The 27478-nt window shown below is 38.4% G+C and overlaps 1 protein-coding gene across 13 annotated transcripts in view; it reads right to left on the bottom strand.

The window, feature by feature from the left end:
• Positions 1 to 27478, bottom strand: part of DMD (dystrophin) — a 1912888-nt gene that overhangs the window by 29209 nt on the left and 1856201 nt on the right. For 10 of the 13 annotated variants that reach the window (XM_043538015.1, XM_043538013.1, XM_043538019.1 and 7 more), the window contains 7 exons: positions 18175 to 18341; positions 15789 to 15900; positions 11498 to 11634; positions 10687 to 10725; positions 5882 to 5947; positions 4706 to 4771; positions 2397 to 2555 (listed from right to left, as the gene is read on the bottom strand). In XM_043538015.1, coding sequence (XP_043393950.1) covers positions 2397 to 2555; positions 4706 to 4771; positions 5882 to 5947; positions 10687 to 10725; positions 11498 to 11634; positions 15789 to 15900; positions 18175 to 18341 — 746 coding nt within the window. The remainder of the gene's footprint in view (positions 1 to 2396; positions 2556 to 4705; positions 4772 to 5881; positions 5948 to 10686; positions 10726 to 11497; positions 11635 to 15788; positions 15901 to 18174; positions 18342 to 27478) is intronic. The other 3 variants (XM_043538014.1, XM_007063111.4, XM_027825536.3) reach the window with 1 other exon arrangement.

Below are 27478 nucleotides of genomic sequence, written 5' to 3' on the forward strand. Positions count from 1 at the left end.
CACCACTGCTCAGTGAGCAAGAGCACGTAGCTCTGTAGCTCCTGCCATCTGGAACAGCCTCCTTATGCCCCTCGGTCTTACTGAGCCTCCATCTCATCTCAAGTCTCAGCTAAAGTTAGTCTTTTCTCCTTTGCCTGTTCTTCATTTCTCACTCTGCTGTTTATTATGTAACTCTGCAGTGTATATGAAAGCAGCTTTGCCAAATATCATTGTATTGTCCTTGGTCTGAATGATTTGTAAGCCTGTGAAGTTTCATTAAGCTCCAGATGCTGTAGAGAGGAAAGGGTCAACCAATACTTTCACAAAGGGATAGTGTGGGTGACACAGGAGCCAGTCAGCTCTAATACCAGAGTTCATGATGTAGGCTTTAATTTATTATTATTTGTATTACACTGGGTCCCTTTGTGCTGCGTGCTGAACACACACATAGGGGCCGTAAGATTTTACAGTCTGAATTAAAACAAGATGCAACAACTGAGTGTTACAAACAAATGGAGAGAAAGGAGGAGTAACAATGAGTTACAAAGAGTAGCTCTGAGCATAATTTACAGGCTTTTTTGGGGGTGTGTGTTAAGGATATTAGTGACCCCTCCCGGCACAGTTGTGTGCAGAGTTCTAGTGCGGACAGAGCCATCAAAATTGGTATTTGTGGGGAAAGCAGTATTATCTGTGGCTCTGTTGGAGCACGGTTCTTGGACTGATGTATGGCCCTCAGTCTGTGGTGTGCGCTTAGCACAAACCAAAAAGGAATTGCAAAAATAGCGGTGTGTTTTTCCCTTATCCTGGGGCTATGTGGGTGCCAGATCAGTCTGTTTCAGGCTGTTCTAATTTATGCCAGCTGCCAAAGCCTCCCAGAGGCTGTTCTGGCAGTCAAGGATCAGCTGGGCCTAACGAAGTCTCAGTCACAACCTCTATGCTGGTGGCTAGGAGTCAGTGTGGCGTAAGAGCCATTACAACAGATCTGTGCCACACAAAGAATTCTGTATGCAGAGGGAATCTGCAGTGTTGCAAACTCTTGCAATTATTGCGTGAGTTTTGTGATAATGAATGGTGTTCTAAAAATCTCAGCTCCTGAGGCAAGGAGGCAAGACTACAGGAGAATCTCCCTTTTAATTTAACAGCAGCAAAAATTTCTAGCCCTCGTGGCAGAAGAAAAAAAGCCTGAAAAGGTCAATCAAGTGCACCCTAAAGACTCAGAAATCTATTTTCTTTAAATCTTATGACTTTGGGGGAACTGAGTCATGATTTTTCAATTCTCGGGGTCTCAATATTAAATCTGCCAATGACCAGATCTGCCAGGCTTAGCGTTGGTTTATGCTGGTTGAGTGAAGCAATAGAGCCCCCAAATTGCAGCTACAGTGTTTTGATGCTGTCAAAACCCACTTGAGCCTTTGCTATGAAAGGTAAAGAAAAGCTAGGAATGGAAAGTTAAATTAGGAGGAAATGAAGAAAAATGTGTCTGCCACCAAAGGATTAAGAAGCGGGTGACATAGTAAAAGTATTAAAAATTCACATCTTAGCTAACGTGGCACAATATTACCTCTGTGCAGAGGACCATCACAAGGCCTGTGCACCATTTATGTCCACCAGAGGGAACAGGGGAAATTCATCCTGTACAAAGGTACTGCACAGTCATTTCACAGTTCCTTTATCTTTTTAGAGTAGCAGCCGTGTTAGTCTGTATCCGCAAAAAGAAAAGGAGTACTTGTGGCACCTTAGAGACTAACCAATTTATTTGCTGTAGCTCATGAAAGCTTATGCTCAAATAAATTCGTTAGTCTCTAAGGTGCCACAAGTACTCCTTTTCTTTTTAAAATCTTCTTTATATATCATTTTCTTCTCTCACCCATCTTCCTAGGGCAACTATACTATCCAGTTGGTTATTTTCAAGAAAAATCTCTCTCCTCCAGGTGTCTATGGCAGAAAATGTACACAATCCTTTCTCATGTAATGGCTAATGCAACATAAAGCAACACTGAAGAGTTATTTTGAAATACATGCTGATAAAAAGAACTCAGTACATTGTATACAAAGAAGAGTTACACAACACTGTTTACAGAATTTGTAATAAGCCACCCTATAATCACAAAATGAAGTGACCCATATTTTCCTTTGAAGTTTTATCATTATAAAGATTCTGCATAGCAGGGTAAACACAATAGTGCTGATTCATGATTGAATCAAAAGCATGAATGGGCCTATATTTATACCATTTTGTTCTATCATCTCTCTCATATCTAGCAGAAAGTGTGAGAGAAAACATATGCAGGAGATTTAATAGGAAAGCTTAATAAAACAGACATTCTAACAGGAGGTTTCCCAGCTTCACTTTTGCCCCTTTATGTGTGTGTATCATGTAGATGAAACTATGATAACAGCTGCAAAGTATATCTCACCTGTTTTCTTCCTCCAGATCTGCTAGGATTCTCTCTAGCTCACCTCTTTCTTCGCTCTCCAGGGAAATCAGAATCTGGGCAGGACTGCGAGGCTGGCTCAGTGGGGATTCTTGGTTCAAACTTTGGCAGTAGTGCTGGATTAACAAATGCTCATCATCTCTGGAAAAACACAGCAAAACCCCAAAAGCTGCTTTCTTCATCTTCATTTTTATCTTTGTGACTATTGATAGAAGGCAACTCATAGAAAAAAATCTCTTCCCTCTTGAAGAAATTCAGCTGGATTCATTGCAAGGAGCAGGGGATTAGTGTACTTGTAGTGAAATTTGCTCAAGTGATTACATTAATTCACTACATGCCTTCCCTCGTGCTCCATATGCTTGGGATCCACCTCTGCCTCCCTCTTCTTCCTCAGGTGTTTCAAGCAAAGCTCTGGGACAGCTGAGGATCTTGGCCTTCATGTTTCACCTTGCTTCCATCCAGCGCTTAACCTGACTTACTCACTCTTACATTAAAGAATCACCACCTTAGGCTACCTGCTATGCCATTGCACAAAAACTTGTGGAAGCAAGGCCAAAGCATTTATTTTTACTCATGCTCCTGTATACCAATTTTTCTTATATCTAGCCCTTTTTATATTTATACTCTCCTTCCTTCCCCTTTTCCTTTATTGTATAGTTTAGTTTTACTAATATTTTTGCCAAATATTATAGATTTTTTTGTACTGCATGCACCTTACTGTTTTATGGTTTGAATTAATGAAGTTTTATGTATCCCATTTTAAGAAAAAATTTAAAGATTTTTTTCAATAATTTTAATCTAGAGATTTATGCCAAATTCACTGGTTCATTGAAATTGCACTGATGATGTCAGTGGCCAACCAGGTCAGTTCACTTTCTTATAAAGTTTTTCTGACACACAAATTATGTTCACATTTACACATGCAGCCAGAGCGTTAACTTTCCGTTTTAATATCTATAAACAGGTTTATTCTGGATGCAGTGATGTTGGGTACATGAAACTTTTCAGACATATAAAGCGAGAAGTTCCCTGTTAGCTACTTAAGGTAAAATATTCAAAAGCCCCTAAAGGCTTGTCTACACTTCCGGCTAAACTGGCACTGCTGCAATTGATGCAGTGGTGTCGATTTAGCAGGTCTGATAAAGAGAAGCTAAGTCGATGGCAGAGCGACTCCACCTCAAGAGGCAGAAGGTAAATCGGCAGGAGAGTGTCTCCGCTCGACATAGTGTGCTATAGACACCACTGTAAATTGACCTAAGTTACGTTGACTTCAGTTATGTAACTAAAGTAGAATAACTTAGGTCAACTTACAGTGTTACTGTAGACCAGCCCTAACTAATTTAACAACCCAAATCCCATTTTCAGATGTGACTTGAGCACTTAAAAGCTGAAGTCAGTTACATTTAGGCTCCTAAGTACCTGAATCTGTATTAGAAATAGAGCTTAGGTGCATTTGAAATTTTTAACCTTTAATCAGTTTTCCCCTTTTGTTTTTATGCGTATTTCACAGAGCAACAGGGTGCAGAAAACCATGGACCCTTCCCTTTGTCCCTCCCCCCACAAGGAAAATGTGATAATAAAAGCACAAAATTTGCAGGGGGATTAAGTGTCAGGTGCAGATTATGAAACTACTTTTAACAAAATTGACTAGATTTCAAACTGGCTGCATCCTTGGTCCTTTAAGTATAAAGCAATATAATGACTATTTGTCAATGCATTTTTCCACATCCTGTCCAATCAAGGCTTTTGACGTTTAATATTTAATAACTAGCATGAGCTCACACTGCCATTGCTTGCAGTATAATTTAATTATTTGTAGACGGACTCTTTTTAGTGTGGCCCTGATGACCCCTCAAAAGGCTGCACTGACATTTCTAGCATCCAACATTTTTATCCACTTTTAAGTTTAAAGTTCACAGGAAAAGGGAAAACTTCAAACTACCAAGTAATATTTCATTTATGAGATACACTCTATGAGAGATTTTTTTTCAATGTATTATGTGAAATTTGTGTTGAAGACATAGCATCGAACTACTTTTAAGTGTGATGACATTTCATCATCAGCTGCATATCTGCAGCTTTGAGTTATACATCATAAATCCAGGCTTTGGTATATATGGGGGTGGGCCATGAGAAGTCCACAACCAAACATACCACAATGAGATCACACAACAGTCAGATGTGAACAAGAAAATGTTGTGAACTCTGTATTATTGGTACTCTATTGCAAGGTGCCAAGCCTTTCCAAGCAAATGTCCATCAGAAATACTTCATAGAGATAGTATACTTACATGCTCTCATTAGGAGAAATACTGTCATTTAGGTAAGATCCGTTGCTGTTCTCCATTTCTGCTAGCCTATGGAAAAATTGAAAGACTCAATAAAACCCATAAGTCTCACTGCAGATTTTTCTGGCTATAACTTTCCTGAAAACTTTAAAATATATAACATTTTGGTGACACAGTAGTCAAAATATTAGAGACCCTAAATTTGGAAACCTGGACAAATTTTCACTTGCTGCTAGTTAACAAATGGGATTGCAAGCAGCTGTCACAAGTAACTGCTTATTCATTATGAATGATCTATCTAAATTAATCTCTAAGTTACGTACAAATCCTCCTGGCTAAGCAGATTCTGCTATGAAAGAAAGGCCTTAAGATGCCATAGACTCTTCCACAAATTGTTCCATATCTGGTAATGTTATCACCAGAGCTGAAGTGACCTGTATGTTTCTAGTTTGTTGAGGACCTTTATTCCCTTTTGAATGCAACATATAATTTAGAAAACATCTAGCTTGATCTGGTTTTTTTTTTTTCATTTGAGTATGTATTTTACACAGTATTTACCCCTGAAAATTCCCCTGCTGGGGGGAAAATCACTTTGCATTGCAGATCTGAGCATTTACCCCAATGTTTGGTTCTTAAGATAAAAGAGTACCTTAAAAGTGCTCTTAAAAGTGGATAAGTGAACTACAGCAGTGGTATATCATCATCCCCCTCCAAAACAGAGAAAGATACCTTTCCAAGTATTTCATAAGCTCAATTATTTCATTTTACAATGTTGGCTAAATGTATCCTTTGAGACTCATGTATTGGTAGCTAGAAGTTTTGGAAGGCTCTGCATTATACAATAATACCAAGAATTCTAATTAAAATAAAACCCTATGTAAGCAGAACGCATAACTTAATAAAGACCCACACAGAACTTCAAGGCCAGTTTTAACCAAATATATGCTTTGGATTTACCTATGTTAAGTGGCTCTTATTTACTCACCAATCATTGCATAGTAGTCTGGCATGCAAGTTAATTGGTAGGTGGTTAGCAGTGGTTAGAAGGTGATGTATACTATCCACTCTAGGTACGTTCAATTATTAAATGCCCTTATAATGATGATTTCTCTTTTGTAGTGTATTTTTTTTAATGGTTGTTTCAAGAAAGATTTGCCTAGTGTCCAGCTGGTCTCATACCTGCTAGCATAATGCTCAATGCGTGAATGAGTATCATCATGTGAAAGCTGAGGGGACGAGGCAGGCCTATAAGGCAGAAAACACTGATTAATCACAAATACCCCTTAAAAAGATAAAAATACACTTTGGTATGTCTATGCCCTCATGTTGCCATGGCTCACGGCTTCCATGGTTTATACAGTGTTTAATAAACAGAAAGCTATACTTGCAACCCATGATTTGTGTGCTTCCTTGATCCATCAGAGTAGAATGTTTTGTGGCAGCATATGAAAGGGACTCAGTTCATTTAGGAGTTTTTCTTTGAACTTGATTTTTTATGATATATAAGCAAGAAGATGAATCTATTCCACGAGAGGTTTCTTTCAGAAGGATGTATAGATGAACTTCCTTCCCAATTTGCCAGCCTCCTTCATTCACCACGCTATTTCTCCTACTCTCCAGACGCACAGTCCAAACCTTGTAGAAAGTGTTTTATTTCTCTCCTTTCCTGTTTGAGATGTGTTTCTAGTCAAATAGTAGCAAGTCTCATTTAAAAAAAAAAAAAAAAAGAGCTTCAAACCCCTGCATCCATGCCCAATCAGGAAGTTACCTCATGAGATATACAATGTTAAGTGTTGAGCTTAGTCAATATACTTGTATAGGAGACTGCAAGAATTAGGGCCAGTGTTTTGGTGATAGTCCTCTTCCCACAGTTTCACTACCACCACAGTGTGGTATTAGGGGAACTGTAATGTTGGACCTCCCCAACTTTTGATCATTACAAACTGAACTCCTGTCCACATTTCTGAACTGAAGAATCCATGTGACTTTTCAAAAGAATAAGTTTGCCTTAGGGCTTTCTACAATTGAAAGTTGTGCCTGTAGTACTATGTCAATTACAGGTGCAATGTTTTAGTGATAGGGTAATATCAGCATAAAGGTGCCATATACCAGCATAACTTATTCTCCTTCCCAAATGGAAATAGCTATTCTAATATTAAGCATCTTTATACTGGTATAACAGCATCTACACCACAGGGTTGTACCAGTAATTATACTGTTACAGGTAAACTGGTATAACTTTCTAGAGTAAACAAGGCCTTAGAATCTTAGAAAAAATACACAAGTTGGAATTTGGCTATCTAAAATCCTTTAAAAAAAAGTTTTGGTAGATAAAATGCTTTCACTTATTAGTTTCTAACTGTTATGCAGTGTTACTGGTACAGTCCAAGAGAGACTGTGTTCAACTCCAGAATGGTTGCATTTCAGTGGCAGATGAAACAATTCTTATACTACAAGTTATAATGGTACGTAATGCTGTTGTATTAGGGGCGTGATGATCCTACAAAGCATTTACTATAGGATGATTATACATTTCTGGTCATCTTCCGGTTTTTAAAGCAGTTTGCGAAGTGCTTTAGAAAAATAGGCTTCTTCTGAATTCACAGAGCTATATACTGTACATTTAGAAGTCATTATCATTAATGCTTTTTCTCACAGACTGGAAAAGCTTTTTCTGTGAGATACTTATAGGTCAATTATCATGAATCGCATTTTTCTGAGACAAGGTTTGGCATTGTCAAGCCCACATTTATGAACCAAACTTTTAGACATCACCATACACAAATCAGTGGATAAATATTCAATGTACTACATTGAAGTATTCAATACTAACTCCCAAAGATATTCTTGGAAGATAGGCAATTAATTGTAACCAGATATCCTGATTTGCATAGAACTCCTCTAAAACTGGAGGTAACCCAGAATAATGTAGATCAGGGCACTTTCAAAATCTGTGCTAGTAGGCATTTACTATTAATAATAACTTTAAGATTTTGCTATTTAGCTGATATCTCCCAATTTCTATATTCTTGACATTCAGAGCCTGACTGCATCTTCTGATCAGAAATTAAATTGCATCTTTAAAGGAGAGCAGGGAGTGCTTCCTGTGCACCTTGAACTAACATACATAGTGATGACGACATTGAAACTTGAGCATAAATCTGAAATACATATTTTACTATTACAAGAGAGGAAATAGAAGGTCAAAATAATTTCACAAAATAAATAAAAAATAACTGGCATAGTCCAAAATGCTATTATTTCTCATTTTAAGCAATCTCCCCCCTCAAAAAGATTTACTGCATCACAAAGCCTCTGTTTCTGACCACTTTTTCCTTCATGAACTAGTTCTGCTACCAGCTCCATCCCACTCTCCAAAACGTTTTAAAGATTTCTCTGGAAACTCCTGAAATAGGGCTTTGGCTTTTTGTGCAGTATCACCAAAACAACCCAGCCCAGCCTCGACTCCTTCCTTCCTATTATTATTATTATTTTAAGAGAACATTGCAATTTTGTTTAAAGACAGCACAGTATTGGACAACTTGATAAAACTGGCTATGTGGACGTGCCAATTACAGGCAGAAGACACCTAAATGAGTCCATGAGTAAGTTAGATGTAGCAGCTTCATAGAAGTTTATTTCCTTCGGTTCCTTAGCAGAAGTAATCAAGACGTAGTCAGTTTGAATAGCAAATTAATGAATCGGTAGTAAGGCTAAGGGACATGGCAAATGTTTAACAGAGGCAAACATTTTTAAATAAAACATCATTGATAAATTTTTCAAAGCGGTGTCCGCAGTAATAACCCTGAGTCTCCTACTAAAGCCAAGTGAGAGCTGAGTAACTAAGACATCATGTTATAATGCCTTTACCCTCTGTAGAAAATTAGGTAACGATACCCAGCAATGTGTTTTGAAATTAACTATTCAGCTCCTCAGGTCAAGGTTTCTTGAATGTAAAGAATCAAGAAAGTGTTTCTTAGTGACAGATTCCCAGTTCAGTACTATCAAGTGATTACAACAGAAATCATAATTACATTATAGAATGTATGAGTTGCCTCTGTAATGCTTGGCAACTAGAGAGTATCTGCAAAATATCCACCCCACCCATAAGCAGTCTGAACCAGTGCTAAGAAGCCTCACATTTTAACATATTTTTATAAACAATGCCAGCCCCAAATATTATGATGTCCACCTTATCAGCATATTCTCAGTGCTGTAATGGTATTCCTAGATGATTCACATTTAGGCCAGAGCACTTTGGAGACCGATAGAAAACTGATACTGAAGACCCAGAACCAGGGCTCTAGGCCTGGGAGAGAGTTGTCCGATAAGCAGAATGTGGTCAGATAGTTAGTTAAATGCTTTCAGAGTTATGATCTGTATTATTATGATGAAGGATTCCATTCCTAAAATGGGTGAAATATGGAAATTTGGAAGAATTTAGCTCCTTAAACCTATTTAGCCATGATCTCTATAGTGGTTTCTGATGTATCATGTGTAAGTTAAACTCTTTGATCCAATAACCAAATTTCCTACCGTTGGTATAAAGCTCTTAGTGTAGCATGTCACAAAGTTATTAGTATAAGTAATCTGTGGGCACCATGCCTTAAAAACAAATGTTATACAAGCTTATTTGTGACTATGTTAGACACAGCAACAACATTCTGTATCACCCAAGCTTTTATTTTATGAGTTTTTGATTTTTAACTTTTTCTTGTCAAAGATCTAACTGTGTTTTAAAGAGTCGGTAATCTGGGTCTATGTATTTCAACAGACAGTGTGCTTAAATTACCAATGGGTGCATTTATAGGAGAAACCATTTTACAAACACAATGCACCATAACTCCAAAGCCCCCTACTACACTTTAGCTCCAAGCTTTGTTGATATTCTTACTAAGCTGAGTGTTAACCACATGCACTTTGCAATAACATGCAGATTTCTTGGCATCTGAAAATCAGCCTTCTAGAGAAAGAGTGCTCCATCTGTCTTCATGACAATCTATGCTCTGTGTGAAAATTATAAATCAATATTCCAATGTATATATTTTGCTGTTGCTTATTCTAATAATAGTTCATAGTAAGTGACATGTAGGTCACACATTTCAAAACATATATGCTAACAATAGTAAAAACATTTTTATCTTCCCTAATATTTTATGTTTCTCTCTTCACTGATATTCACCTGTGAGTGAATTAAGAATTAAAAGTAATCTTAATTTACACTAGTCTAAAATTAGCACTGTCACGTGGTAGCAAACGCCAGAGTGACAATTATAAATCTGTCGTTCATGCTGATGCTCCTACTACTACAATAAGATGAAGCATGTTCAGAGATGCTGCATGTATGAAAAAATCAGTTTACAGCTGAGAAATCTTATTGGTTTTGTTTCTGAAAATCATATAAAACTTTCCACAGTATTTTTAGAACTCTAAGACCCAACGCCCTATCTCAATGTCTCCTCAGAATACCTTCTAAAACAAAAGAGACTGTAATAAAATATCCAATGAATTGTTGATTATCATGGGGATGGCGTGGGGAGGGGTTGTGTATGTGTGCATGAGAGTGTAAGTAAAACTTTAAATGATGGCCTTAACTGCAAGACCACTGTCATCTCTGAAATTTTTGAAAAACCGTAACGTTCAGTGTATATCATCTGAAATACATTTAGTTTACAATCAAGGAGTCTGCTCTTATTCAGAAATGACACACTCTCAGAAGCATTAGTAGGACTGTGCACCAAAATCCCTATTAATCAGATGAGAATACACCCTCCGGAGAGAGTACACGGTATACATTTCATGATGCCTGGGAAACCCTGGTGTTATCCCATTCTACTGATCTGGAATAAAAATTATTCTTTCAGAAAGGCTATCAAGAAAAAAAAAACAAAGAAGGAAATGAACATATGTAAAAACTAAATAAAAACAAAACAAAGAAGTGAGGGAACGCAGCTGCAGCAGCACACTTCAGCAAAAGTACTCACGCAGAATCTACTGGCCAGAAGTTGATCAGAGTAACAGGACTGCAAGACAAAAAATGAGGAGGTGAAGAGAGGGAGGCAGAAAAACTCAGCAGCAAAATAATTACAGAAAGATTAAAAAAACCACAACAACTGAAAAACAGAAAATCCAACAGACCAACGTGAATGACCATGAAAAGCATCTAACCAAAAGCTGGGAAATAAAATCAAAATATTAATTAAAAGAAAAAGAGAGATAACAAGCTGTTGTGCAACTGCCATTAAACAGCTAATTATTATAAACTTGTGGTAAAGTTAAAAGAAGGTAAGGCCACTCATTGATCCATGAGCAGCATCGCTGGTTTTTTTTGGTTGCTTGTTTTTATATACAATGAGTTTAAGTCATTTTGTGTGACCACATCCATGGGCAGAGAAAAGAGAAAGCTACGCTGTGGCAATCAAATTAAAAAAATAAACAAAAGACCTCACTAAAGAGATAGTGCCTTTTGGAAGAAAGTCAAAATGTAATGCTAAGATTGCTAGTTTCCAAATTACCTTATCCATTTTAAGGCCTTACAAGAAAATCAATGCAGTAGGAGGTATTTTTCTTTTGCTAATTGAAGTTTAAAGTATTGTAAGGATAGGTGAAAAAAGTTGAAGGAAATGGCAATTGAAATGTCAGCTTGTGTTTTCCTTTCAGCCATAGTAAACAAAAATGAAAGAAATAAAAAGAGGCTTTACTCATTAAGGAAGTGAAGGGAGTTGGTGCCAGCTGGGAGCTCGAGGAGCATATCAAATGATATACTACTTATTTGCTTTAGCGCTAGCTACTCACGTTTCCATGTTGTCTCCCTCCAAGACAGTTTGCACAGGCAGATAGCCCATTCTTGGGTGCTTTGCAAAATACCGTTTTGTTCGGAATTTGTTTTTCAGTACCTTGGCAAAGTCGCGGACATCTTCTCCTGAAGTTGTCTGAAAGCAACATCACAATGAAATCACCCTCTAATAATTATTGTCGCTGATCATCTTTTCTTCTGCTAGATCATTTGACATAGTACATGAGAACACAGCACAGAGGCACCTAATGATTTGACCTTTGGAACATCAAAAACTGCATACACTTATCATTGTAGATATAAAGTATTTCCCAAACAATGTGAGGTATGTTACTATTTGCCAAATATATAAAACCAACCAAGTTCTAGTCTTTGAACTCCCGTGTTCTGTGATAATAGGCTTGTCCCTCTTCTCAAGTGATCTGAGGCAGACAATCAATCAGAAGATGAAATCCCACAGTTTCTGTTTTGCCTTGATACCGAGCAGGCAAAGGCTTTGACTGGGCACGGCTCAAATATTAAAATAGCTGAAAAACAGGATATGCAGCAAGTGTGAGACCTGGCAATGACTTCCTGATAAGCCAGCATTCTGAGTCTTCACACTCTCAATGAGCACCTTTTGTTTACTATTTCAGTGACTGCAGAGTCTATGAAAGTTGTCACAATCTTCCCAAAAGAGTTTTCCCTATTCAGCCTTCTCTGCCCTCACTGTTTTATTTTTCTTTATATAAAAAAGAGGTTAGATGTGGAAAACTCTGGGATGGGCTGTTTCTCCTTTTGCTTGTTCAACTCAGAGTTAGTAGGCATTTAGAACAACTTTGGGCCCAAGCATAGCCTACTCAAACTGCTCTAACCCTTTGCCTGAACTTAGGTCCCTCTCTCCCATCTAAGCCACCTGAAAGTACAAAAAAAGAAACAGCAAATTAAGCCAAGCCCAAAAGAAATCAAAACAAATCTACCAGAGAGACTTAAAAGGGAGAAACTAGGGACCTTCTCTTCTTGTAAGTCTGATAAAGAATCAGATGACCCTTCTCTGATGAATTTTAATGGAGGACTTGAGTTACTTTTTAAAATCTGTACCCAAGTTCTTACACCTCACAGAGGAACTAGGCTCTGCAATACTGCAATCCTACAATAAATTAATTTCTTTCCTGACTCACATAAGGATGGTCCTTCCCTGGTATATCTAATTTGGCAGAAAAGAAATGAGGTAAAGTTAGTTTGCTTTTAGTTGTATAATAAGAAATATGCCTCCTATTGAGAGAGGAATGAGTTGCTAGGTTCTAGCCTTTAAACTGTCACAATGCTGCTGGTTTTTGCCTGTCCCTGTCCTTTGAAACTGGGTTGAAAATGCCTTCATTAAGACGAACAAAAGCACTTCTCTACTGAAGCTCCTCTTCTGCATGGGGTGGAAAAGAATTCTCCCTTTCTTTTGAGGTCAGTCCATCCTGTGGAAAAACTCGATGTGATTCCTGCCTGGCAGACTAGGAAAGTAGTTGAGTAGTATCTCAACCTCCAGTTTTTTTCAACAAAAGTATCTTTGTTGGTGAGTGGAAGCCAAACCATCACTTTGCCAATTTCTGTAGCTGGTACAGAAATCCTCAGGCAACAGATGCTCTTAGTTTAGTTCTACACTAAAAAAAAAAAATTCAAGGAATTGCCTTGCCTTTATTCTGACTCAACCCTCTTGAGGAAAGGAGAAGCTGTTGCATTGTTTGGACCTAGGAATTCTCAAGTTCTTCTTGAATAGGACTAAAAATCACAGATTCTCAAGTTTCTTGTTTGATATGTGGAAAATCCACCACACACTCCACTGTTAGTTGGACACATTCAGGTATTTTGGAAGCTTACATCAAAGAAGGCAGTCTTGGCCGACTGACAGTTAAATTGTCTATAAGGGTGACAGCTTTCTCTTGGGCTGAGACAGCAAATACTTTGATGCTTAAAATCTTGTAGAGGGGGCCACTGTAACTCTTTTTGTTCATTTTCAAATCATTACATTCTAGACACTGAGGATTCAGTGATACAGTACTTAGAGGGTTATTTTTCAGTTAAAAAAAATAGCTCAGAGACTTTTGGCACTACATGCTCACATTTTTTCCAGTTTAATCCTCTCCTAAGTCAGCTCACTGCTAGTTCAGCTATGCACAACTAATTAGCATGGATTGCTGGAGCTCAGAAATAAAGAAGATTTTTACTATCTGTGAAATGGGTTCTTAAGACTGAGCTCAGCAATCTGCATGCGCTCTCGGTTTTCTGTTTTTCATTATTTTGCCTGTTATTAATTTGAATTTCTTATATTTCTATGGAAAAGTGCACCGGGTCCTATAACAGACTCAAAGGAGTGAACATTGTGAGTGGGAGACTCTCATTCTTATTGTTTCATTTACCTTCAAATCACTTGAGGGACAGAAATTCCCATTAGTTAGAGCTCTGTTGCCAAAACGCATCATTCAGGTAAAAATGGTGGTAGCAGAGGTGTTACTCTGTGTACTGTATACATTTTTCATGAAGTCTTTGCTTCATTTGCTAGGAGAATAAAGGTGGCAAGAAGAAACAATAACCAGCTTAGTGAGATTCCCTTCCCCAACTACAGTTGTGAGGAATGCACAAATGTGCTCTATGAATCTGAAGATTACAGTTTGCTCTAGCAATGCTTACAGTAGAATAATCATTTCAGATTTGTCTGAGCTGTTCTAGACTTTCCCTCTGAAATGAGCAACAGTTCAACACATCATCATTTCCAGTAATCTCAGTCAATGAAGAAAGGGCAGGAAAGGATAAAGCATATAGAGAATTTTGGTGAAAAGCTGTCAGAAGCAAATGTATTGTACTTGCAGAGATTCACTCCAGGCAGTGCCATATCCTCCAATACACAGTGAACTGAATGTTTTAGAAGGTATTATGCATGTCATAAATAAAATAATGGTTGAAGTAAAAAACAAATAATGCTGCAATGAAAATATATCATAAAAATGGACAGAAACTTTATTCTTGCCTCATCATAACATCTTAGGGTATATATTTTCCACTTGTTTTTTGTTGTTGTTTTGTTTTTTAACTCCCCATTCATTGAGACAAGCTTACAACCCTTACTGTACCTTCCACATGTCCCTTAGTCTGCATACAAATTAGATACAAACATTTTTAGTTTCCTAGTTGGCTATGTATTATTTTGATGGTTTTATTTTAAACAATTACATTTGACTAGTAGACAAAAATACAGGATCTTGTGATCACTAAACCACATTATAAACTGGAAGCCAGATTGTGAGATGCATCAAAACTGCACAAAATGCAGGTTGCTGGGTCTGCAAACATGGCTTAAAACTCAGTATAGTGGCAGTCCTTCTGCACCACATAAGAGCGCTCTGATTTACACACAGCTACAATGGACCCATGGAGCCAAAAATACAGTTGAGAAGTGGTGTGATACAGGATGATCTTACCTCTTCCACATTTTCCTCTTACAGGGGAAGGTAAAGAGCTGCCTTGTCTGCTCTATGCCATGGGAGAATAATCTTTACATGAATAATCCTCCCTGGACCAGTTAAAGAGGGTTTAGGGCCAGATAACATGAATGGTGAAGCACAAAGCAGAGGCATTGCACTGGAAAATCTGGCTCTTGGTCTCCAGATGTGAAAATCCAGTTCGCTATTCTTAAGTACCTCCTAGATCTTTACATATCACTATATCATCTTACAAAAAAACACCACCACTAGTATGCTGAGAATAATTTTGCATCTGAAGAGACAGTCATGACCAACCAACATTTGACAGCATCTGTCAAAACAGCTATCACATTAAACTAATTCTATTAGTGACTGCTCTTTCAGTACAGAGCTTATTACATGCTTATAGTACACTGGAAAAAAGAATGGGGGTGCTGCCTTGGGAGGGCCCTCATTGATATACTGTGAGTTGATTCCCCCCCACCCCCCTAGGATACAAATAGATTTTTCAAGAATCCTAGTCTTACCGTAGAATATATAAAATCAATTATTTAACACTGAGCACAGAATCCATTAGCATATAATGAATGATTTTGATATAGCGTTGTATAAACAATGAAAGGCAGTAAACCTTAACTCCCAGTTACTTCAAACCATTTCTGCTATTCCTCACTGTGCATTTCAAAATGCTAGGCTCTAAAGACAGGGGTGTATAAAAAGGTGACTTAATTACCGAAAGAAGTCCTGCACAAATGCTCTGTTAGCTTGCACATAGCAACTGAAGCTTATTACTTCTACATAATAATCAACATTAAGCGTCACTGAGGCAGATACCTACCGGTGTGCAGTATTCCACCATTGGATAGTGCATTTTATGGCCTTTTGCCACTCGGCCAGAAAAGAAACAGCTTTGGCAGATGTCATAGTTAAAGTGCTTTAAGCTTCTGTACCTGATGGAGGGAGGAAAAAATTGCCTTTAGAGCTTCATAGCGTATCATAATTGAATTTTGTTTCAATTTGTAAAGTAGTTTCCTTTGCTAATAGCTCCTTTCCCCCCAAGATAGCCTTGGCTGTACACAATGCACTGTACAGTAAGCATAGTAAAATGTTTGCTATTGGCCCTATATGGCAAACAATTTGAAGCAAGGTGATTATAAAATTACGTATACATTTGCAAAAAAACAGAATCACAAAAATTATAGTAATTACAGGATAATACTGGGAAAGCACATATGCCAAAGGAAAACCGAACCAATGTCTTTAAAAAAATATACAAAATGTACCCGCACATTTCTGATAAGCTGAAATTAATGTCAGTTATTTTTATCCCTCTTACCCTTCCTGTCATCACACCTCCTAACCAAATAAATTCAACTAAAAATGCCCCTCAAATAACCCCAGGAAGCTCTGTTGCATTCTGCACATTAAATAGCAATATGTTTGAGTTCTGTCTAGTTTCTTTATTATTATAGCTTGCACGTATGAAGAGCCTTCAAATTAAAGGATCTCAATGCACATTTACAAACATCCATTTAGCCTCAACACCTATTATATCTGTTATATTGCAGTGTGGGAAGGAGCCAGGAACACAAAGTCTGTGTTGTTTTAAGAGGATCATTAGCAATAATTTCAAGTGAGAGAGTTAACAGCACTGTTTCTAGATGTTGTCAGTCTCACAGTTATTAACTCTCTCAATGCCTTCCAACACAATGTGTATTTTGAAGAAGTGAAAACTGAGGTGCACACACACTATCTAAGCATAATTTACATACCACAGTAATAGATGCCCTGGAAATACTTGAGATATACTAGAGAGATATACTATAGATTAGATTTGATGCACACATGTAGCCAAGATCTGCTCACTCCCAGTCCAGTGCCTTAACCTGAAGGCTATCCAGTCCCTTGACAGCCCTTGCTCACAACAATAGCACCCTTTGACTTTGTTTGAATAATTATGGAGACAAAGTTAAGTAAACAGGCATTTTCTTATATTGCATTTGGGAATAGGAAAGTATAGAAAACTTTCTAGATGTAGTAACCTACTCGCAAGCTCATCCCCTCAGTCAATAAAGTTTACCATCTCCAAGTTGAAATATGCATTGGGAGTAAAGGCACAAGGAGATTAATTCAGATAGCAAGGGAACTGATACAATGACAAAAAACCAGGGATTTTTTAATATTTAAAAAAGCACTTCCTCCAGCTACCAGGGGGAAAAGTGAGAAGAAAGTGAGACACCTTCCCACTGCATCTCCACTGAAAGTCATCATTCAAACCCTCAAATGTAGAGTGAAATGACGACATCTTTATATGAATGCTGCCTGCCCTCTGTTGAATATCTGGGCTTTAGAAATAGCATTATAAAAAGCTCTTTGTAAACAGCACGATACACAGAAGTATAAATATCAATGGTAAAAAAGACCATAATGAATAAAAAACACACAAACCATACAAAGCAGCTATTAGGAAACAAAGTGATAAAACAAGTCTAAGCATAATTGAAAGCAAGCATTTACTTAGCAGTTAAGTGGATTCTGAACAGGCATACCAATACATAGCCATTTTACAACACAGTGGTTTATTCATTGCTATAGTAACCACGGGGTTCATCCAGATATTTAAATCCATCAGCAACATTTCAGAATCAAGAACTTCTGATTATTGTTAAATAAGAGATGTTTACAGAAGATAGGCTGAGTAGATTCTGTCGAAAGCAACGATCATAATATAACAGTATTTCTAGCACACTAGCTTAAATAGTCCACCAATTAAACTCTCTTTCTCCGAAAAATATATAAATAGCCCTGGATTTTTGTACTGCTGTAATTTTTTTTTCTGTTCATTTGCATGCTTTTATATCATCATGGAAAGCAATTCATTAGGATCCAATCCAGAAAACATAATCATGTTTACAGAATAGATGGAATATAAAGTAAATTCTATAGTTACTAGGACAATCCACCAGTCCTTTGGTAGGGGAGGAGCAGGACTGACAGGAAAAGAAGCATTTGATTTGAATTGTCTCCCCCCACTCAATACTGTTGTGCTCAATTCATGGATATAGTTCTCCCTGTAGGATAGCAGTACTTGCTTTTTTGTTTATTTTTTATATTTGCTAAATCAAAGGAATAAAAACAGAAACATTTTCTTCTGGGTAAGAGATATACATCTTAGCATGCTAAGCAGCTGTAAGTATTATAGCAGAAGGGGTATTATTTTGTACCTGAATCCAATAATGGGACACTCCTTACAGATGTTACACTTAGCTTGGTGTTTGGCAGTTTCAGCAGCAGCCACCCTGTGCAACACTGGCAGCCATACCATGGACTGTGGTTCCAGCCTCATCCAATCCAAGAACAGGGCTGCTTCAATTTCTGGCTTGTTATTGGCCTGTGAGAAAGGGTGAATAAAGACAAGGACTTAGCAAAGAACAGCGTCCTGATGACTTCCTGTCCAACCCACCAGCTTCCTGCCTCCTCACCCTTACCTCGTCACTGAGCCTTCAATCTTGGTCAACTCTCCCATGCACCAACCCTAAATGCCACTTCCAGGATCTTCTCCTCAAGAGGCACTGCTCAGTTTCCTGAATAATGTGTTACCTCATTCTGAACTCCACTTCATTCCCTTTAACATCTCTAACTTTTCTGTGGCACATTTATGAGCTCCAACCCATTGACATCTCTGTGCTCTCATCACTCTTCTCGTCTCCTTTACCGGCTATATATAGAGGATTCTCTGAGCTCCACTCATTCTTCCATCTGTGCCTCTTTTGTCCCTTTCTCCCATCACATCATGCTAACGACCCCTAGCATTGGCTCATACCCAGCATCCTCTTCCTCCATTCCTAGACCTGTGCCACTGATCTCCACTGGAGAAAATCCAAGGACCACATGATCTTCCTCCACTCCAGATCTGTCCACTTCTCCTTCAGTACTGCCATTTTCTTGGCTAAACAACTTATTCTCTCTCACTGAGTCCTAGATTAAAAACCCTATAGCTTAATCACTACCTTTCAGTACCTCTCTAAGTCCCTCTTCTCCACCCTGAACACTTTCTTCGCTTCCCAGCATCTGATTTCCTCAAATTCCCTATATTCTCTCTCAACTCCTGACACAAATTCTGAGAACACTTCTCTATATCCAAACACCCCCACCTATTCACTTGACCCCATTGCTAGGCAAATCTTGGAGTCCATAATCCATCCATATCTTTCTTGACCTCTCTGCCACTTCAGGTCCTAGTCCAGCAAAGCATTAAAATATGTGCTTAACGTTAAGCAAAAGTAGTCCCATCAAATCGAGTACTTAAGTAGGTAACTAGATCAGGGCCTATGACAACACAGAACATCTATTTCATGGCACTATCCTCTCCTGGTTCTTTTCATATCTTTCCAATGTTTCTTCATTCTTTTTTCCCCCATTCCTCTTTAGTAGAAGTCTCATAGGTCCCTTGGATGTCTCTCTTCCTTTCACATCTTATCTGCTTACATGATTCTAACTACCATCTCTTACAGTGATTACTCATACATCTAATTCTGCACTCTTTCCCCGTCTTCCTGCATGGAGACCTGCAATCTAGTTTGTCTTTCTGACATTGCTTGAATATTTCGCCAACAATTTAAGTTTACCACAGTTAAATCTGAGTTTCTTATTTTTTCACCATTAGGAATTAATTTTTTTATTTTTTTCTCCTTCCCTTGTCTGCTTTCCCCATTCTTAATAGCTATCGACAAAATTACCATCTTCTTTGTCTCACAGGCTTGCAACATGAGAATCATCTTTGACTGCCCCTTCTCAAGTTTCCTGTATGTCCAGCACATGCCCACATTTTGTGATTTCTTCCTCAACAGCATTTTGAATGTTCAGCCCCATTTTTTAAGACTGGGGTAGTCAAAAGGTGGACCAGGGGCCAAATGCGGACCACCAGACACTTTTGAATGGACCGCAAAATCTTTTTATTTCTTTATTATCATTGTTGTTATTTCTGTATTTTCTTCTTTGGAGTTTGGACCTTGACTATACCTTGACCAAGAAATTTGGACCTTGACAAAAAATAATTGATTACCCATGTTCTAAGATCCCACAGCTAAAGCCAGCCCAGGCCTTGGATATCTCCTGCCTTGATTACTTCAACCCACTCTTCTCTTCATCCTCCCTGATTCTCATATTGCTTTTCCTTCCTGGTGCATCCAAAGGTAAACCACTAAAATGACTTTTTGAATCTGACACTGACAATGTAATTTCCCCAACCTCTTTGAATTCCTCTGTAAACTTCCCTTTCCCACTACATCATATTTAAATTTCTTGTACTTATCTTAAAGGCCTACACAACTTTGACTTGGACTACATATTGGGAGTTTAGTCGTCTCATCTCCTCCACTCTGCCAAGGATACCAACTTTGATGTCCCAATAATCACCTTCAAGCAATCCTGTTTCTGTGCGTTTCCCCCCGCCATGGTGTCCCTTATATAGTGGATGTTATCCCCAGTAGTTTGGATATTCATTCAAATCCTTCCCAATGAAATGAGTGAGTAGCTAATAATTATAATTTTAAAAAATTTCCAAACCCTAGTTATTTTCTACTCGGGATTTCCAGTACATCCCTGTCGTCTCTGTTGTGTCTGCCTTTTATATTTTAAAGGTCCACAGAGCCAGCATTGTCTTCATTTTGTGGCACCAAACACACACTACATAATTAAATAAGTTTACTTAAACAATAATAAATATTAACTTTCAGTGCTAGTGCTTCTTTCTTTTGTTCAAGATTCAGAGTATCTTTACAATATCACCTGATGCTTCTCAGTTTAGCAGCACCCCAGTCTGATCAGCTAACAGAGGGAACAGTGACACAAATTTTGGTGGGAAAAACCTCTAAATTAGTTAAAAATACAGGTATGCAGAGAGAGGAGGAGGGGGAAAAACAACTCAAGTTGCTTTGTTTTTTTAACACTGTTTACAACTTTGGTCACCTAATTAACTGTCAATAATTGGAGATGGAATAAGAAGTCAAAAGGTGCCCAGAGTGACATCCTCCTTACTCTTCCCAAAAATATCCTCTGAATAATGCATTCCTTTAACTTTGACTTAAAACACTGCATCAGTTGGATTAATTAGAATAAAGGCTTTGTTTGTTTTTTTCTTGGGATTTTTATGCTAATTTGGGAAATGGTCAGAAAATGTAAGGGTTCCACTGGCTGCTTTGTAAAACCCAGTGTAAATGGGTTTCCCATATTGTAATAATATTAGAAAACAATAGAGGTTTCATTTTTTTATACATCTCTTGTATGAAATTAGAATAATCTTGTTTGATGCACTGCAATACATCCAATGGATTGTGCATTAAACCCACTTTGTCTGACCTTCGTTTTTCTTAGCTATAGTATTTTTAAAAGGAAACACTCACTGGAGCAAAGAGAACACAAAAGACATCACAATAGAAAAAGTATAACCACCACAGTAACAATCACAGCTTTAATTCAATAATTTGCTGACTATGTTCAGAATGATGCACGTTGTCTTTCACTGAAGAATCTCAAAGCACTTTACAAACATCAATTAATTTGACATCCCTGTGAGGTGGGGCACAAACCATTATTACCGTGTCCCCATTTTAAGATAGAGTAATTGGAACACAGAGAGGTCAAGTGACTTACTCCTGAGGTCACTCAATGAGTCAGTGTCGGTCAAGAACTGAACTGCTGAGTCATCACTCTCACTTATGCTCTAACTACTAGACAATACTCTCTACGTTCATCCCAGACATTCTCTGTGTTCCAAAGTATTGCTGGAGTATCTGTTTAATATGCTATTTCTAGTACAAAAAGATGAATTCTGTATTGAAATGCTGCAGTGTGTGTTGTAGACAGAATAAAAATGAGCAACCCAAAGCATTAGCCCATCCTTTTGTAGTTGCTTTAAGTTTGTAGGAAAAAAGTTGCTCTAAAGAAACACCTCCTGTAACATTCAAAAATCCATTTAAAATCTGCAGTCACTGTTGATTGCTAATGGTCCTAAAAGTGGACTATCCACCTATTTGGTATACAGCTCATACAAAACCTGTGCTTTGGGAGATTAGCTGCATTAAAATGTTTCAAAACTGGTTATGAATTACGTTACATGAAGATTTAAAGCCACATGGAGAAAAGCTGGTCAGGGTCAGACAGTATAGGACAGACAGTTCTTGACTGTTCCCTGAGCTGCTATTACATTTTCTTTAATAACCTCTAAATCCAGTAAAGGCAGCAGCTGAAGATTTTACATAAGGGAAAAAGTCTGCATTCAGACAGAACATATCAGAAGTAACAAGAGCAGGCTGTAAGGAATATTAATGATTCTTTTCTTCAACACATTTCTATGGAACTCCCAATTTTTATGGTAACAACAGAGTGAATCATAAAGCAAAATTCATAAAGCCTTTCCCAGCTTACAAATAACAATTTGTTATGGAGGGATATTCAAATTCATTATACTTCAGACATCTGTTTTTCTGCATTTGTTTGCCAAAAAACAATTGAAAGGAGGGGGAGCAGGGTAATTTTTTGCATCTTTATGCAATGATCGGGAGCTGAATATTTCTGCCACCGCCCTCCCCCCAGATTTAAGCTCTTCCTCCCCTTTTGCTCATTCTGGCTTTCTAAAATGTATACTGTGTCAATTTGAGGACAGATCAAATGTATGTCTGTGTTGTACAATACTGCCTTATTTCTCAATGTACAAAGTAGTATCATGCTGTCTGGCAGAATCAGACATATTTTCAGTCACATACATATTACCTACTATAACGCTGCAATTTGGGAAATAAGTTCTAAAAATAATAATATTCACTTAATAGTGTCTTCCATCCAGGATCTTATATTAAGCTTCGTTCATAGCAACCTGTGACAGTAGATAAATATTATCTCCATTTTTCAGATGAGGAAACAGATATGAAATTTACATGATTTGCCCAATGTGACAAACACAAAATAAGTGTGTGACAAAGCCAGGAATAGAACCTATGTCTTCCAACATCCAATCCTGCTTTCTTTGGCTAAGATTATCATTCCTTTTTCCTGGTCTCAATGGCTTAATATACATTTATACCTTCCTATGCAGCCAGCTTTCCTCCTCACACCTGGATGTGTTAAAAAGGGATAAATAAAGATGACAAGAAGCGTCAATGCTCCATAGTTTCCAAGGCAAGTGCTATTTCCCGGTCAAACATAAGAAGGCAATCACAATGACATGACATGAGCTAGGCTCTGCCACACAGACCGCTTATGCCATTCTTAACCCTTGGAGTGTCTAAGATGATGACTTTGATCTCTTGCATTATACTAAACCAGTCTAGTCATGGTGTTAGTGACACATCAGATATAAATGAAAAATTATTCTAAGGTGATGACATTACTGGTAAGGCTCAAACATTCCATTCATTATCACTGAAAAAACAAGATCCTTCTTCTTTTCCCCAGCCTTGCTCTTACCATTTTAACAAACCTCCATACACAAGATTGCTTTTAGATCTGCTCAGGTTTGCTTCTGAAAGCCACTCATTAAGTTTTTGGTTCCATACAAACAGGCCCACAACTTTCTACCAAAAGAACACCAGAGGGAGCGCAGTTTTACGACATTTATAGCACAGCAGCTTGCAGAGGGATTTGTTAGTTCTCTAAAGGCCAGCTGCACAAAGAGGATGCACCTATTGATGATACAATGATTTTACTGGTGTTTGTATATTTATCATATTTCAGTTATTCATCCTGGACATAATTATTATTATTCCTTTTTTGTACTGCAATTGTGGTCTATGGTCCCAATCAGGAGCAGAGCACGGACACAGAGGAATACATGGCCCAAACCCCAAAGAGCTTATAAACCTTTATTCCAGCTTCGGTTTGTCTGAGTACATACTTCAGGAGTGGGCACACAGTTAAAACAGTTGTAAAAATATCTCAGTCTTTCTTTTTCACCGATACAGTATACATATATCTATAACAAATGTAGACTGTAGAAAGTCAATTATTTTCTTTGTATGTGTATGAATAGAATAGTATATCTGATGTTAGATATAATCTAGTTGTATGTCCTCCCCTACTTGTTTCATGTGGATAACATTCTATATAAAAACTCCTGCCCTACATCCAATTTCAGTGGGGAAAAAAATCCTTAAATAATTTTACAGCATAAGGAAACAAACACCCTTCACACTTCACAAGGGTATTGGGGGAACAGCAGCTACATTTTCGTACACTGAGTTGAACTAACCTGCTGACCTGCGGCTCTTCTTTTGCTCCCATTTCTTAGTTTCAACATCATAGTAACCCATGGAAGAAAGGTGTGTGTAACACCTAAATGATTAATGGTATAATTTTTATTTTTATCACTTAGGCCTCTCTATACTGGCCAAGGAAAGTATGTTAGCAATTTTCCAGCATGATTCACTAGAAAAATACTGCTGAGGTTTCCTTGGCCAGTAAACAAGATAAGCCAGGCCTCAAAGCAGCACTGTTATGGCTGACATGCTCTGTATAGCATATTTTCAGTTTTACCTTAGAAATGAACCCAACATGGAAAACACTAAACTTTTGCTCAACAAAAACTAGAGGTAAAGTACCTTTAAATGCAAGATCATCCAAGCTTACCACACCTGCCAAGGGAACACGACAAACATAATTTTCTTAGCTTGTAACACTGCCTTATCTCCCAAGAGCATTTATCTATCATGTTTACTAAAGAAGAGAAATATAGTACCCTCACACTACCACAATACAATGCTGAGAAAATGCACACAACTTTTCATGGCCCTTACAGATAATCCTTATGTACTGTGACTCAAGCATTTTCATCAAGTTTTTTTGACCTCAGTTAAGATTTTTGCCTTTAAAACACCTCAAAATATAATTACATTTTTCTAGTTTGGGGAGGATATATTATATTCTACATAACATCCTTGCTCTTCACAGTTAGTATTAGCACCTCCTTTTGTTATTCAGAAAGGATGGGGGGAAAAAAAAAAAAAAACACAACCAAGCCTCCAAGCTGGTGGGAAGAAAAATAAAACGAAAGCAGCAGCCTAAAGTAAAAAACTCATTCTTTAGAACAAAGAATGTGCTTGTGGGAATGGTAAGTATTTTATTACCATTTGCACAGGCTGTTATAAACAGCAGTTCTGAGAACACTTGCATGTTGACAGAACAAGACTGCCCTCCCCCACCATTCTCAAGGACTTATACTTCAAACAAAAACCGGTGGAGATTTCCCCCCTGTTATCTCCTGGTACAGTAAACATTACATTTTCATGCAGACAAGGCTGTTGCCAGAGCACCTAACCTAAGCGGGTTGGGAGAGTGAATTCTGAAGTACACATTTGCTGCTGACTTTCTGATGTGTCTGAAAGTTATTACTAGGTTATGATCAGCACAAGTAACTAAAACAAATTATAAATACGAGGAATAAATAAACCCCAAAGTACAATTCTTAGTCCTTAAAAGAAACATATGAAGAAAGACCTAACATCAGACAACGTTTGGACACAACAGTGCATAAAGCACACATCCCCTGATTTATTTTTCTATATTAAATTATTTCCCTTCAGGAAAATCCCAGAAGGAGAAGGTGGAGGGAGGAGAGAAAGGAGTGTGCAGCAGTGTCATTCCACCCACAAGCTGTATGTGCTACCCTCTCACCCCTGTCTATTTCAGGGACTCCAGGCAATCTTCCACCCACTTCCTCATGCCTGGAGCTGGGTCTTTCATAACCCTCTCCTTTATACCATTGACACCACCCCAATGTGGGGCCCCCCATTCCAGGGTCTCTGTGTTCACTCCATCTCCTGTCCCCAGGTGCCCCATTTTCAACCCCCCCACATCTCTACTTCCCTTACTCCAGTTCCCTGCTTCCGTGCCTGTCCACCCATTTCCCCCTTTCTGAGCCCTTGCTGCCCTCAGCACCACAATTATCCTCCTCCACCCATTCCCTTACAGGTCCCTGCTTTGCCCCCCACCCCTTCTGGGTCCCTGAGAGACCCTGCTTTCCCCTCCCCATTGGCAAATCCACTCCCCTTCGCCCCCCACTCCCTCCCCCGTCCTCTCTGGGGACCTGCTTCCTCTCCCTCACCCCCATCTGGGTCCCTACTTCCCCCACCATTGCCCCATCCCTAAGGTCCTTGCTACTTTGCCCTCACCCCCATTCTTGCCCCTCCCACGCACTCTGTCCTCCCTTTCCCTTCTCCCTGGATCCCCAATTCCCACACTACAAACCCTCCTAAGGCTCTCTTACTATTAGAGTTGAGGTTACAATCTCTCCAGGCACCAAGTTAAGGTCCTGCCTCTGATGTGAGAAGGCAGCAGTAGGGGGAACCAGAAAGATTCCTCTGCCTGCAGCACTGGGCAGTCTGGGGGCCCTGATTTTCCTGCGAATCAGGCTCTTTCAGTGTTTTGATTTGTATCAGATTCAACAGGGTTCTGCCCACTGATGGCTAAATATTCCCAGGAATTTTGGAATTGGTTGTATGCAGGGTTCCAAAGCTATCATATTATATCCAAACACACACACACACACACGCAGCTGAGTGTCACACCTTGCTTTGGTCGGCCAAATATCTTCCTCAAACGCATTTCCCTCCATGTCACAAATATATCCATTTTCTACTGTATACCCACAGGCCTGGGTCCTTTTTTCAAAAACAATTTATTAAAATTCCTATCCCCCACCTTTTGTTCAAAATAGTTTTGTGAATGTTACTGTAGTTTCCATGGGAGAAGGGAAGGGGCAGGCTCCATAGAGACCTGAATGAATGGGGAGCAGATTTACACGTCCCCTTCAGCATCCTGTGGAGCTGCTGTCACATTATTCTGTGTTGGTCTGACAAAACCTAAAAACGCAACACAGATCCCCCCTACAAACCCCTGAAGGTTACCACACGATCTCGTCTAGCTACCAATGTTCTTATTCCTTGTTTATCACCATGGCATCTTCTGGACATGGCTCACAGTGCAGTTTTTGCACAGAGCACAACAGCACAAGAGTACAGAGACTCTTTTCAGGAGAGAGCTGGGTAATACCAAGGAGAACAAAAGTTAAAAAAAAATGAGGGTAAGGGGAAATATAAAGCCACTAGAACTAAACTGATCCACATTGTCAGCTTGTGGAAAAGTGAGTCACCCCTGAAACCTGAAGTGACAATAAAAATCAAATAAAGGATTTTTAAAAATCCACCCATCACAACAGGAAACCACGGGTCATTTTATAATTGTATATGTTTTTTAAATACAATAACTCAAGACTACTTACTGCCATTACTATTCATTAAAAAGAACTTGCTGTAGATTGCTACACAGTTTAACTTGAGCAACATGTAAAAACGCCTGGAGACAGTAAGAAGAAAGATAAGAAAGGGAGGATGAGGTCACCCACTCATTTGTTGTTATGTAGAAGATGCATTGATGAGCATAGCAGAACATACATTTCGCCTTCTCTTCTATAATCTACTCTAATCTTCTTTTTACTTTCTTTTATCATTCCTGATGTGTTTTAACCTTTTGATG

This window comes from Chelonia mydas, chromosome 1 (assembly GCF_015237465.2).
Source record: "Chelonia mydas isolate rCheMyd1 chromosome 1, rCheMyd1.pri.v2, whole genome shotgun sequence".
In the NCBI taxonomy this organism is placed as follows: Eukaryota; Metazoa; Chordata; order Testudines; family Cheloniidae; genus Chelonia; species Chelonia mydas.